A 13,818-nucleotide genomic window follows, 5' to 3' on the forward strand; every position below is an offset into this window, starting at 1 on the left:
TGTAGCCGATCATTGGCATCTAAACAAAACGAGTATTACCTAGTCCTATTTTATTGTGCACCACAGTGTGAGCCTAAATCCTGACGTACTTCTCAGACCTACTTTGTGGCACATAAATATCATGCTACAGTTTAAATATTTTCTGATTATCACAGAGGAAGGTACAAAATATCTACCTAACAGCATCAAATATGAGATATTTTAGAAGGAAATAATTACAGAAGTGACTACAACAATTCATTTTATCACAGTCATACTCACATTTACATTTGGAGTACATAATCATTTATCCAGTGTCCAAAATTTGGGGCATTATAGATCCATAGGCTGCCATGTGCTGTACTGTCATGTACTTGGATTAGATTACAAAAGAGACCCTGTTTCCGAATAAGGCTCTTTAAATGACCCTGTAATATTCTATCTACATTTTGAACCATATTGTTCTTATTTATTCTCCAAAACTGAGTTTGAACCTAACTTCCCTTTCTATGTCTCTGGACAAGTCTCTGGGTGGGTTTAATTGTCATCCTATATCCAGCACAATATCCTGAGTTGTGGCTCAGGTTACACAAACATACACACTAACCTGAGAGCAAAATCGTACTCCAGTCCATATACAGCACCGTATATGCTGCAGTCATTCACGCACAATAACTAATCACTAGTCCTGGCAAAAAAAAAATGCATTATTCTAATTTCTTTTTGACCCTTAGCTGCACATAAGACTGACTGAGAGCCCTACATAAATGTCGCTTAATTGATGAGTTTGCTTTCAACAACCCATTATTGATATACATATTGATAGGTATGATAAGTTTCTTCATTTTTTGTGCCATGAAAGGTGTTTCACAGAATGTTACATAAATTACAGCCGAGGTCCTTTATCTTGTACATTTACAGTGCCTGTATTTCTAGCATGTGTTTGGTTTCTGGGCATTCTGATTATGTCTGACTTGTGATGATGTCAAGCCTGTGATAAATGCTCAGTTTGGGCTGTTTCATGGAGAATGGTCCCACAGGCATGTTGATAGACAGGCTCCATTAGCTGCATCTCTGAGGTGAAAGGTGGAAGGAGGGGGAAAGGGTGGCAGTTTATAAGGGTCAGGAGGTGAAGTAGGAGTTCTGCATGGAGTAGAGACGATCAATGGGGTTTCCCACCCGACCTGCCAAGAGGCCGCTCTCCCCTGTTGCTAAGAGGCAGTCGCCAAGGTGACCAAGGCTTCCATCGCTGTCCAGGTCATGGAACACTGTCTCTGAGTCTGCAGAGTAGAAGAAGTGGACAGCTGAAGTGGACTGAAGTTTAGTTAGTACCAACATTACAACAAAACATCCACAGTCATGAGTGCGAATGGTTGGATTTTTGAGAGAGAATTCTCATGTCTTACCATAGGAATGGAGCTGCTCATTGGTCAGCTGAGGTGGCGTAAGCCCATGTCGAAATGGCTCTCCACCATAGATGTTGGGATCCAGAGCGAGCAACTGCTGACGTGGCAGAGACGGATATCCCAGCATTCCATCCATACCATGGGTACTAGATCCGTCTGTGTGAAGATAAAAAAAATGCCTTTAAGCATTTTATGATCAACTCTTCTTTCCCAGTCCTCCATTTCCTTCTCTCTTAAACTCTTACCCTCGCTGTCGTCATTGCTTTGGCGGCCTCCTCTGCTCGGCCCTCTCCGGCTCCCCCCCAGCTGCTCTTGTTCTTGCTGCTGCTGCTGTTGTTGCTGCTGTCGACGAGCTATCTTTTTCATCTTAAGTCACAAAATCAAACACTGTGAGTTTTCTCTACATGTTAATGTGTAAGACTGGACACACATTCAGGAAATATAAGTCTAATAATAATAATAATAATGATAAGTCTAACCTTGGCTCTCTGGTTTTGAAACCACACCTGCACAACACGCACGCTCAGCCCAGTCTCAGCAGCCAGCGTCTCTCTCACCTGCAAGGCAAAGTTGTTGTTTTTTTTTTTACAATACATATTTATCACAGATTCATTAATTACTGTTCAAACTGACAGGCAGACACAAGAACAATGAAGTTTAGAGTCAAGGGCAAAACAAGGAGTATTCTGTCTTCACATTTCTACGGATAAGACAAACCAATACACCTACCTTGCGGCAGGGCTTAGCAGACACTTCAAAGGAGGCCTTGAAAGCACGGCGCTGTTGTGTAGTCAAGATGGTGCGAGGCCGCTTTGAACGCTTGTGCTCCTTGCCTTCATCGCCACCTTTCCCCCCGCCAGAGCCTCCTCCACCATCTTCATCCTCACTTTTTACTGAGCAAGGTGAGCGAACAGAATCAGACCAGCAGCTTAGTATATGTGTTCAAATAAAACAGTTTCTAGAGTGTTTGGTGATAAGGTTTATTAGGATCAGTTTCACATACTGTAAATAAACTCAGTACCCCACTGGTCAATATTACATTCTTTACGTGTTGACCCAAGGAGACATTTGAAATCTTTTAAAGGGACAATTCACCCCAAAGAACTAAGTAAATCACCCTTGTAACAAACCTACTTTACCTGATTCAGTGGGCGTAGGACTAATAGCAGCCAGCATTTCCCTCTCCTTTTCATAATCCATACGGCAGAACAGCTGGCCTTCTTTCAGCACAAACTCATCACCTCTCTGCAGCCGGCGTTCACACTCACAGCAGCTGAAGCAGCCCAGGTGGTATACCTGGCCCAGCACACGCATTATCAGCTCAGAACGTCCAATGACCTGCAGGCAGGCGCTGCACTTCCTAACAAACAGCCTGTAAGTATGCAGAAACATGTTCACACACGGGATTATAATATGTTTATGTATATAAATGTAAAACACAGCAAAGGTGATTGTGTTGAATCAGGTAATTAAAGATGAAGGCACAGACATGGAGCGCAGACATATTCACCCCTGCTCCAATGATTCTGCAGATTAGCATAGTCTCTTAATTAAAGGTCTGAGACACATTACCCAATTCACAATGCAACAAGGTGAACATCTGCTAAAATGAATTACACTGCTATTGTGTTTTCTTTTCTGCTTTCTGACAGTAGGTGGCAGTAGTTTGCTGAGGATAAAAAAGCTGTCTGTTGTCAGCTTTGCCCTTTTCAGTCCTTAAATGTTGAGATCTATGTGGTGGGGTAAACTGCACTCTATCCATATACCACCCACAATCTTAAAGTACTTATTTAACTCTATGAATAAAGCTTGAAACACACTTTCTCAGGTCTATTACTTTCCCCCATGACCACTTTCTTCCTTTTGTCCATCCGTCTCTCCTCCTGTGCAATGTTATAACCCTTCAATTTCTCTCCTGCCTCGCGATCTCCTCACATCCCTATTTCCATTCACAGGGCCTAAGTCTCTGCCATTAAATTCCTCTCAAATCCCTGCTCTTGCACTTGGTTTCCTCCCCCTCCCTCCTTGGTATATTCTGCCAGCATTCCCAGTTCTCCCTCACACCCTCCCAGCCTGCCTCCCCAGTTCACTGAAACTAATAAAGACAGGATTAATTAGATTGTTGTTTAAACAGTGAGATGGCCAGACAGACGCTGTAAACTCATAACCAGGGATTGGGGATAGCATGGGGTTAATCTCTCTCCTCTCACTTATGCACACTAAAACACACACAAACATAGGTACCCACCCACCCACCCACCCACCAACCCACACACGCAACCACGCGCACAGGCACGCACACACCTACCAGCCGAGTATTACTATACCTAGTTACCCACATTGACCATACCAAAAGGAATGATCATTCCGATTACCTAGATTATCAATACAACTCATCAATCGGAGGATTCAGAGCATAAGTGTAAAAAGGGTGGAACAGTTAAAGACAACAGAAATAACACCACCACAAAATGCAAACCTGGGGGAAGGAAGGAACACTGGGTTGGGGTGAGGTGGGGGGTGGGGTGAAGGCCGAAGTGTTGACGCTCCCTGACTGAGTGATAGGAAGGTGTTGCTGCCCAAATCTGGAGTGTAAAGAAGGAGCCAGGTCTGCACATTAGAGCTCCTAATCTGTGATTCTGTCCCAAACGCAGCTGCTACTGCTAATCTTTCTCAATCCATCTGCCAAGTGCTCCCCAAATTCCCCAAATGACAGTGTCGCTAACTTAACATCACAAGTGCTTCTATCCTACCCTACACAGACCTATTGTGACAGGGCCTGGTGTTAAGCTAAATGTAGCTCATTCCTACAGAAGCATGACAATGCATTATGGAGAAATGTACTGTGATGCTTCTGCAACGGCCCACATATAAAATCCTAATATGTGATTTTTAACATTTATGCCACAAAAGAAAGCAATCATCACACTGATCTGTGCACTCTACTTCCTAATGCACACACATCAGCATATAAAATACTTCCTGAACAAAACACACCAGATCAGAAACATCAGGGTTGCTTGACACAAGACTGATGATGTTGGTGGTTAAGTCCCGCACTCCTTAATCGGGGTGTACACAGCACGGTAGGAATTTACTCAACATGGCAAATGAAGGCAACTTGGGGCAACTGCCACAGAGGGGGGTCTGTAAGCAGATCAGTCTAATCCCTCTAATAGAAGTATCATTCACACATGGTCCTGACCAGGGTGCAGCTTCCAAAAATCACTATGGACATGATGGATAAAAAGAAACCACGCGTGAAATTTAGCTCCAACAAATTTATATTTTTATCCTAGTACGACACACCCACACACTTCGTTTGTATTGATTTTTAGACATCATGTGTTACTTTCCTAGTCTGTGGGAATGCATAATTTGCTTAAAATGAGAAATTTATATTGGGTGTCCTATTGCAGTTAATACGTTTGTCCTAAATTGTCATGGAAAAAAATAACATTAAAGCAGAGATACATTAAATGTATCTATGAGAAAACAGGGTTTGGTTTAATGATGTGATAACACTCTGGAAATATTTACACAATTGTGAAAACAATGGAAATACAACTACAGACAGATAGTTGAAAGAGAAGCTCAACCTTGAGCAGTTGTGCTGTTCGAAACCTGAAAAATTGGCTGCAGGCAGAGCCACGTTCAGTGCCATGGATTTTGGAGGGGTTAGGGGGCACGGCTAATTGCAAGCACTCTGATTATGAGATCATATGTAGAAAGACAGGAGAAGCTGACGTATTGTAAGTATTAGTATAATCACGTCTTTCCTTTTTGCTTCATTGTAGATCCACAGGCATACATAACATAATAACAGAATCTCTATCACCTCCTTAAGCTGTGTCATGTGGTATTGTTTTGCCTGTGAGCTCTGACAAGTATGACAATGTCTAGACCGCCATACAATCACTCCATAAATATGTATATGTCTCAGAGCAATTACAGTGTTTGCTTCATAACATATGAATATGGATACAAATATGGGTTTGTTCACAGTAACTCTGGGTTTTAAGTTCCTTGCAATGGTTTGGTTCAGAAGGCCAGAAGAGCGGATTAAAGATCGATCATCATTTCTGACCTATAAGGAGCATTCTATCCTTGCAGTGTGTGACATACTGAAGTATTAAAGTACTAGCTTGTGTGATTTTCACACACATATGACCATAGTATGTGACAAATGTGTGTCCCTTTTGTAAAAATGAAGGTACAAGCAAGGATCCAGGTGATAGATGCAAAGAGAACAAATGATCTGCATCCATCTTACTTTTAAGTTGTATTCTGTTTAGTATCCATTTCTAAGATGTGTGTGTATGTGTGCAAGTTTATGTGTGTAAGTGTGTGTGTGTGTGTGTGTGCGCACTTTTGGCGGATATTGCTCTGTGAAGCAAAATGGCTCAGAGCCAGGGTTCAGTAATCACATCATCTCCTTTTATTAAATCTCCCTGCACTGCTTCTGTGTTATTAAAATCTCCCAGCATTCCCCACGATACTTGCTACCCTGCTACCACTAACTCACACACCAATACACGCACACACAGACACAGACACACACATACATATATGTATGGTACAGTCATGCATGCACACATAAACACAAATATGCCCAGTTAGTGTAAACGTAGATAAGGTGCCTGGGTACAAACATCAATAAAACTATGACAGATGCTGTCATTTGTGCAGCATATCCATCCATGCATCAATAAACTAACATCACAGAGGCCTCTTAATGAGTGCTTTCCAAACTTTTGAAAATGTGTGCAATAGTTTCTACCTAATGGCTCAGAGTGCTAAGAATACATCTTCCTTTGCAGACACACTCAGTCTCAGTCTCAGTTACATGTCGTGACTCTCACTGTAAATTGTTCAGACTGGCAATAATAACCAACTCTACATGAGAGCAGCATTGATGCCTGGAATATTCTTAACTAGTGGAAAGTAACCTAAAAACCTGCATGATGTACATAGTCTGCCTTATATATATTTTTTGTGTGTGTCTGTGTGTATGTGATCCACACCTGATGGTACCAAGAATGAATGCTATGTGTCAGGATATGGATGTGTGTTTGTGTGCGTGAGTGAGTGGGTGTGTGTTAGTTTAGATAAAACAGTTAATCCCCAGGCCACCAGAACGCAATATCCTGTCTGCCCGTTTCTCATTTCCTGTCTGTCTCTGGCGGAGTGGGAAGCAAGCGGGGAGGGGGTGGCGGGGGACAGCGGGACCCGTTGCCCCAGAAACAGGAGATACAGCCGGTCGATTTGAGAAAAGTCTACGCCGATCTCCCTATCTCTCCCTCTCTGGTGCGACCCCCTATTCGCACTCTCTTTTTTCTCTCTCCCGCTCTGCTTTTATTATCTCAGATTTAATAAAGCCGAGGCGAGCAGCTTGTTCTGCCATGAAACATTTATTAGCTGTCTGTTATAAAATTGTTGTGGGGGAGGAAAGATGATGGGGTCTCATCTCACATTATGCAAAAACAGTGGCAATCTAACCCCCCACCCCCCCACCCCCCCTCACCCCCACCCCATCCCACCCAACACACACATACCCAAACAAAAAAAATCTGCCCCTCCCTAAAGATGTTCCCTCCGTAAAACTCTCAGACGGCCTGTCTTATCCTTCGTTATCCCATTTTAAACCATTTCCTCCATCACTGAGTTCTCTCCAGTGTTCTTGTATTGTCAACAGCACAACATCAAAACAGAAACCACCACTTTCCTGTCAAACATCATCTGTTGAGCTGCAGGTGTCTGGCCAATGGATGACTCTTGGGTAAGGGTGGAGTCCTTGGATGTTTAAGAACTATATGCATGTGTGTCTGCCTGGGTTTATTGATGAACTGAAAACTTTTCTTTAAAAAAAAACATGCTGCCAGATCACTTCAGCATTGCTTCTAAAAGGACTAAATAAATCCAGACTCATTAACAGTGATTCCTGATAGCTGAATAATGGTTTGTGATCGCTCTGACATATCATTGCATAAGTCTCTGTAATCCCAGCAGCCCACAATCAGACCTGTCATCACAGGACAGCACAGAGCTGGGCAATTAGCACTGTGCCCAATCAGCCTCCTTACCACCTCCTCCCGTGAGCCTCATGAGACACAAAGAGGCACCGGGGGGGTGGGGGCGATTAAGAGAAAACAAGGGATAAACGGGGAGATAAACTGTTTGGTGTCATTGCTGCTATCAATCTCAACGAGAAGGAAATGAGGTTTGGAATAGAGAAATATTATTACAAAGCAGACAGTGATGAACGAGGTAAAGGATAGAGAGACAGGGAAGAGGGATGGGTGCTGGGTTTGGAGGTGTAGTGGGGAGATGAGGAAGAAAAAAGCAGTTTCTATCCTCAGACTCTGAAGTTCACTCACATAAATGCACTGTAACCTGAGAGGATACACTTTCAGGTCGTTAGTGTTAGACTTATACATAACCCCTAGGTCACAAGAGGGATGATTCCATAACTGTGGCGGCGGGGTCTCCCTCTCTCTGTCTGCGGTGAGAGGGCTGGTAAACTTAGATGTAGTCCCGGTGCCCTCCACCCCACAGAGTTAGGTATTAAACCCAAGGTTTAGTGAATATCCACCCTGGTGACCTGTTTTTCACAGGGCTGAAGCTGCCTTTATGTGGCTTACAAGAGAGCGAACAGGCTCCACACAACCAGGCTACCCTCCACTCTGTCTGAGCACAGCACTATTGAGAGCAGGGAGCACTGGTCTTGTACTGGTCACGTGGCAGGGAACCATAATGGAGAGCTGGTGTGTAAAGATAATGGCTGTGTGAAAAAGTACCTGAGGATGCATGCACACCTGTTTATTATTAGTTTAATCATATGATAATTTCACTTCCTGTAACTAAGCAAAAATAAAAATGCTTTTACTACCACTATTATAATTTGCATGACTGTCCATCAAGCCAGTAAAAGTGATGCCATTCACCCCTACATGAAAACATTCTTACGGGAAGTCTGACGCCTGGTGCTGAACATCTGGTCCATGACGGGAAGGAGTTCCAGAGAATTTCTCAAGGTTTCAAAACAAAAATAAATCCAACAGAAAAATCCACAAGATGCACTTGGGTTTATTGTGTCTAAATCCCCTCATTTCCATAAACAGATTGAGAGCAGAGAAACTCAGAAACTGGCAAAACTGAAAAGGCATACCTCCAATTTTTTGTGTGTGTTTTTTTTTTCAGGGACTACTACTAAACCTGAATGCAACTTCCAGCTGAACTTCTATTGCGCAGGGTTTAGATATGTAGTGACCAATTTAGAATACATATTGAAAAATATTACACATGCAAATGCTGAATAAACTTTTGCCTTGAAGGCAATTGAGTCCAGATGAGTCAGGGTGGGGGGATGGGTCACATTTGAAAATTAGATTTGTTTTCTCATTTGAATTGATAAGACATCTACATGTGTTTATTTTTTTTTCATCTCAGCCGAAAAGATTATTAAAATAAATATGCCCCCCCCTCCCCCTAACCAATTTATTTCTTTGTCACACATTTTGTTTTAAGAATATTACGGGTTACTTGCATATGATACTGTCTGGCCTTGAGCTGGTGCTGAGAAGGAGTCAGGGAGGAACGGTCTGGGTGATGTAATCAAAGCAAAGAATGAGTTCAAAAACATTTGGACAAGCCAGAGGGAGATTTGAAAAATATCACAGCATGAGCTGAGCTAAATACTAATGAATCCATACATAATTCAAAGTAAAGAAAATTATGAACTTCAAACAAACAAAAGAAAGCACCTGCTAATAATTGCGCAAATTCCCCTAAAATTCTTACGCACGTTCCAAATTCTTGGACATGGTTATCTGCTGCAATGCACACACCTGCTCTGGATGGGGGGAGCGTGTAGTGTAAGGCGCTGATGGACAGACTGCAGGGAAAACAAGGAGACATTGTTGCTGTTCCACTGAAGGTCACAGGCATTACTGTGTGCCAAGTCTGGCACTGACTCACACAACAAGGCAACAAGGCATATGCAATGTATAGGGGACTAAATCAACACCGCAGTGAATGAGCTGCTGACTATTAATTTAGATGTGCAATTACAGTCATTACACAAGCAGAGCAAATACGCTTTTTCATTCCATCACTGAAAATGAACCCAGTGCTTCATTTGTTATGGTGAGCTACTGCCTCTTTCCCACTCATTTTTCCAGATAAACGTCACACAATGGGGCTTTCATCAGCCAGATTCTCTCTCTGTCTCTCTCTCCTCCAGATGTCAGGTACAGTGGGAGAGTCTGTGCTGCTGGATGCCGTCTGACACTTTTCATAACAATGATAACAAGCTGCAGGCTGGTCCTTAAGCTGTCCATCCCTGGAGCTCCCACTGCAGGGACACCCACTGACTGCAGCACACACACCGAACAACCGGAGCATCGACACAGCACAGCACAGCACAGCACGGTATAGCCACAAAAAAAATACAACATTTTCCATTTCACTGACCAAGCATTAGCAGCTTATTAATGTTTGTGTGTCTCCACATGTTGTGTATTGTGTTGCAGCAGAGTCATGTTATGTTCTGTTATGTAAATATTGAAACAGGCCAATGATTCCAAAGTAGGATTTTTAATATTAAACAGACACTATATGGACAGTCAGATAATTTAGCTGTATGCACTGCAGGATTTAATTCGACATATATCTATATCTTATTTGTATTCTGTCTAATTTCTGATTTTATTGCCATGTTTCATACTGCAAATATACAAGCTTTATGTAATGATAGACTGGAAATTACCAATACATTTCCAACATAAAACAAATTGTATTAATAGCTTACCTTTATTCACAGTTTTTTTATAATTGTCCTAATGTCTAAATAGTTAGATTGATACATAAACTCTGAAAACGCACGATAGTCCTCATCAGAAATCCTGTTTTAACAGAAGTCTGACCTGCAGCATATATTCTCATATAACGTCAACATAGCTTCATTCTGACCTTTGATTGGGAAAAACTAATAGTTAGCTAACTGTTCTACGTGTCAGTTAAAAATGGCCTACGTTTTAATGACATATAAGGATGTTTGAAGTCAATAACTTTTGTGGAATTTCTGTAATTAAAAAAAAGTCAGGACCTGCTTTAAGTGATAAGCACTTGAAACCATGTAGGAATGAAACAACTGCTGACTTTTTTAAATTAGAAAAACAGAACCAACGTTAAACTGACGTCACATTATCAGAGTTTATTCTTTGTCTTGTTTTCCCTTTGACTGGCAGTGAACTTTAGAACTTTACTTCAGTGTGTGTGTGTGTGTGAGCTTACTTCTCATAGTCTCGCTTGCAGTACAGCAGGCGGTCCCTGCAGTAACAGGTCCCGGAGAGCGCGCTCAAACACACGGCGCACTTGACGCAGGTCTCGTGCCACGAGCGCTCGTTCACGCGCAACAGGAAGCGGTCTGCGATAGGGGACTCGCAGCCCGCGCACACCTCTCCCCCTCCTCTGTACTCTGGACCTGAAGGGTGCGCATCAATGTGCGGAGAAACAGACGGAGACAGGGTTACTGAAAGTGCAGTGAGTCCCGGCTCGGCAGTGTAACCTCAAAGTAAATAAAATCTGACTGCAGGCTTCTGTCATATTTCTCTTCAACATGGTGGCATGCGAAGCACTGAGAGAACAGATTCACTGATATTTCTTATCGATAATACAACAGAAATGTGCGCGCGTGCCATCTTCAATCTAAAGTTCATGGTGATCACATGGGCCTAATCAGTTTTTCCTAATATTTAATTCCTTCATTTTTTATTTTATTTTTTTGTGTGATTTTTTGTAATCTGAAAAATGTCATGGACTTTTTTCACCCCCATTAAGGCCTGAAAACACTAATATAAGTTAAACCTCAAACTTTTTTGCACCTTAATAGCCTATGCCCATGTCGTTGCGCTGGTAAGGAGTTTACATGATGTACAGTCATTTTGTACTATAGCATATCTCCATTCACATTTAGTTCACCATGCTAAACGCGCCGAGACATGAACCTGAACATGCTCTATTTATTCAGCTTATTTCTTCTGGTCAATAGGCCTGTTCCTAAGTGATAAATTAGTTGCAGCAAACCTATCCTGATAATACTAATATATGTTGATGATATTTGTAATAATTCAACCAACAGTCGACTCACCAAAAGGCGTGGAGGATGGAGGCTGCTGCAGACAGGACTGCTGGCTCTCCTCTGTTTTCATCCCTTCTCTCCTTCCCTCAGTGTGATCGCTGCAGAGACAAAAAAAGAAAAGAAAAAAAGCACCCCCTCAGTTTGTCCACAAAGACACTGAAAACAGGACTGATAAGTGATAGAGGCCGATGGAGACAAGCCACTCAAATTATACAGACATCCAAAATTCAGAGTGGACATACAGAACATGTCAGATTTGATTTCAGTTATTTTATGAAGATATTGTGACGATAAAAGGAAGAAACGTAACATACGACAATAATTTTGCACATCTGATAAAATAACAAAAATTTCAAATATCTACACACTAGTGCAAACTTAATTTAAATTAAATATAACATAGGTGAAAGTGCGAAAAGAGCCCCCGCCATTTTAAAAAGTTTACATTTTATTTCAACTTTTATTTAGAAAAAAAAATCTTTAAAAATAACCAAGAGCATATAAAACAGAGAATTAAAAAAAAAAAAAAAAAAAACTGTTTTTTAAAAATTTTAGACAAAATGTAAATATTTTGGAGTTGAATAAAATCTCACATTTTTCCAATTTTCATTGTATTAATTATTATTTTAAAACAACTGAAATGAGTTCTTTAAAGCAAAAAGGCAGTAAAGGCGCAGGCGACATTTTGTGTGTGTGCAAAAAAACAAACAAAAAAATTCGCTAGGGAAACACACACACACACACCGTCTTCCATTATTCTATAGACAACTGAATGATACATTTTATTTTGATATTTTATTGTTGTCATGATAAATGTAGAATATACTTCTGAGGCCTGTAAGGAGGGGCTGTAAAACAATAAAAATCCAATATCAAATAATGAAATCAAAGAAATAAATTATGTAAATATAACTAATCTAATTTGGCATTTTTCCTAATGAATGCATTAATGACATATTCGTGGAATGCACCTCTAATTACATGTTGACCCTGAACTGACACCCTGTAATCATGTCATAAATACAAACGGCACACGTTATAAACATTAAAACTACACTTCCTGCGCAGAGTTACATTTAAAGGAACGTGTAATTGCCACATGTTTGAGGATGGGTAAACTGCGCGCTGTTAAGACTGCAGTTTAAAAAATAAAAAGTAAAATCCTCTGTGGCTTAAATGTAATAACGCTTTCTGTTCACAGGAATGTCTGGTTGTAGGCTGTTTAGTTTAGCAGTTGTTTTCCCTCGTGGTTTAAATTAAAAGTAACTTGACAAAAGTTGTGTCGGACAAGATTATTGCACCGGGAAAACTACAGTTAATTAGTTTAAATGATAATTATCCACATAAAGCATCTTACAGTTAAACACATTTGCTAAGAGAGGTGTGTGCTATTATCTGGCATATAATTGTATCAACGCATAAAATCGAGAAGATAAACGTCATTTTTTCTTTTTTATCCTTTTCTAAAATCACACCATATAATAACGTTCGCGGAAACTATTTCCAAATCAGAGGCTGCCTTCGATGACAACCTGTTCTTGAGTTTCTCAGTCCTACCTTGAGGTGAAACACACTCCTCCTGAAATCTCGGTTGGCAACATTAAAGCCTGCAGAAACTTTCGGCTGGTGTGTGAAGGGACGCGATTACAGATTGTCCACCTGTACCTCACAGTGCGGAGCAAGGTAAAAATCCGAATACCATGATGACCCGGTCTATTGTCTCTCCTGTTTTCCTCCGGCAGCCGTGTGTGCGCTCTGACTTGTGCGTAAAAAGGCGCAGAGGGAGGAGGAGATGGACAGACAAGGAGGGAGGGAGAAGGTGCAGAAGATGATGAGGGAAGATGAGCGCTAATGCTGCCTATTGATAACTCAGATGGGGAGGATCTTTTGCTTTTGCGTTCAAGGTTACGCGGAGACTTAAAAAGGGCACAGCTGAGAGGTGAAACAAACTTACGGTGAAGTATAACCCCTCCTTCAGATGTGTTATTGCTCTGATATTGTTTTACACCTTTAAGCTGCCACATTCGGCTGAAAAATAGCAAAAGAACAAAGGCAAGAGAAGATGGTATCACATGGATACAAACATAACTCCGTCTAGAATTAAAAGAAAATGTTGCTTCACTTTACATTCAACGGAAACAAAAACGCTAATAAACAGGTGAATGATCTCAAAACTCAGTGCTGACTGCAATTATTGGGAATTTGAGGCTTTATTGCCTTCTTACTATTGTGTCTGACATGTTCCACACACGCTGAGAGAAGACCGCCCCCTTGTGGTAAAATAAGAAAGGT

The 13,818-nt window shown here is 41.3% G+C and overlaps 1 protein-coding gene across 2 annotated transcripts; it reads right to left on the bottom strand.

Moving 5' to 3' along the window:
* Positions 1–186: 186 nt before the first annotated feature.
* Positions 187–13,127, bottom strand: lmx1al (LIM homeobox transcription factor 1, alpha-like). 2 transcript variants are annotated; one of them, XM_028413052.1, is made up of 9 exons: positions 13,084–13,127; positions 11,536–11,624; positions 10,680–10,863; positions 2,525–2,757; positions 2,115–2,278; positions 1,865–1,942; positions 1,631–1,751; positions 1,386–1,541; positions 187–1,259 (listed from the first exon to the last, which is right to left on the bottom strand). In XM_028413052.1, the coding sequence occupies exons 1-9, from the start codon at positions 13,125–13,127 to the stop codon at positions 1,102–1,104; spliced, it is 1,227 nt and encodes a 408-aa protein (XP_028268853.1). In that variant the 3' UTR covers positions 187–1,101. The 2 variants fall into 2 exon arrangements, with proteins under 2 accessions (XP_028268853.1, XP_028268852.1); XM_028413051.1 differs by having other exon boundaries at positions 10,680–10,869.
* Between the last annotated feature and the right edge of the window lie 691 nt (positions 13,128–13,818).

Source organism: Parambassis ranga, chromosome 8 (assembly GCF_900634625.1).
Source record: "Parambassis ranga chromosome 8, fParRan2.1, whole genome shotgun sequence".
Taxonomy (NCBI): Eukaryota; Metazoa; Chordata; class Actinopteri; family Ambassidae; genus Parambassis; species Parambassis ranga.

What these genes read in the sequence shown, in the direction of transcription:
- lmx1al (XM_028413051.1), bottom strand. Translation starts at nt 13,127, where the DNA reads ATGTTGCCAACCGAGATTTCAGGAGGAGTGTGTTTCACCTCAAG. An exon ending in GGAGTGTGTTTCACCTCAAG is followed by an intron (nt 11,625 to 13,083) that starts GTAGGACTGAGA and finishes TTGTCTCTGCAG; the next exon opens with CGATCACACTGAGGGAAGGA. An exon ending in TGCAAGCGAGACTATGAGAA is followed by an intron (nt 2,758 to 10,679) that starts GTAAGCTCACAC and finishes GCATACTTACAG; the next exon opens with GCTGTTTGTTAGGAAGTGCA.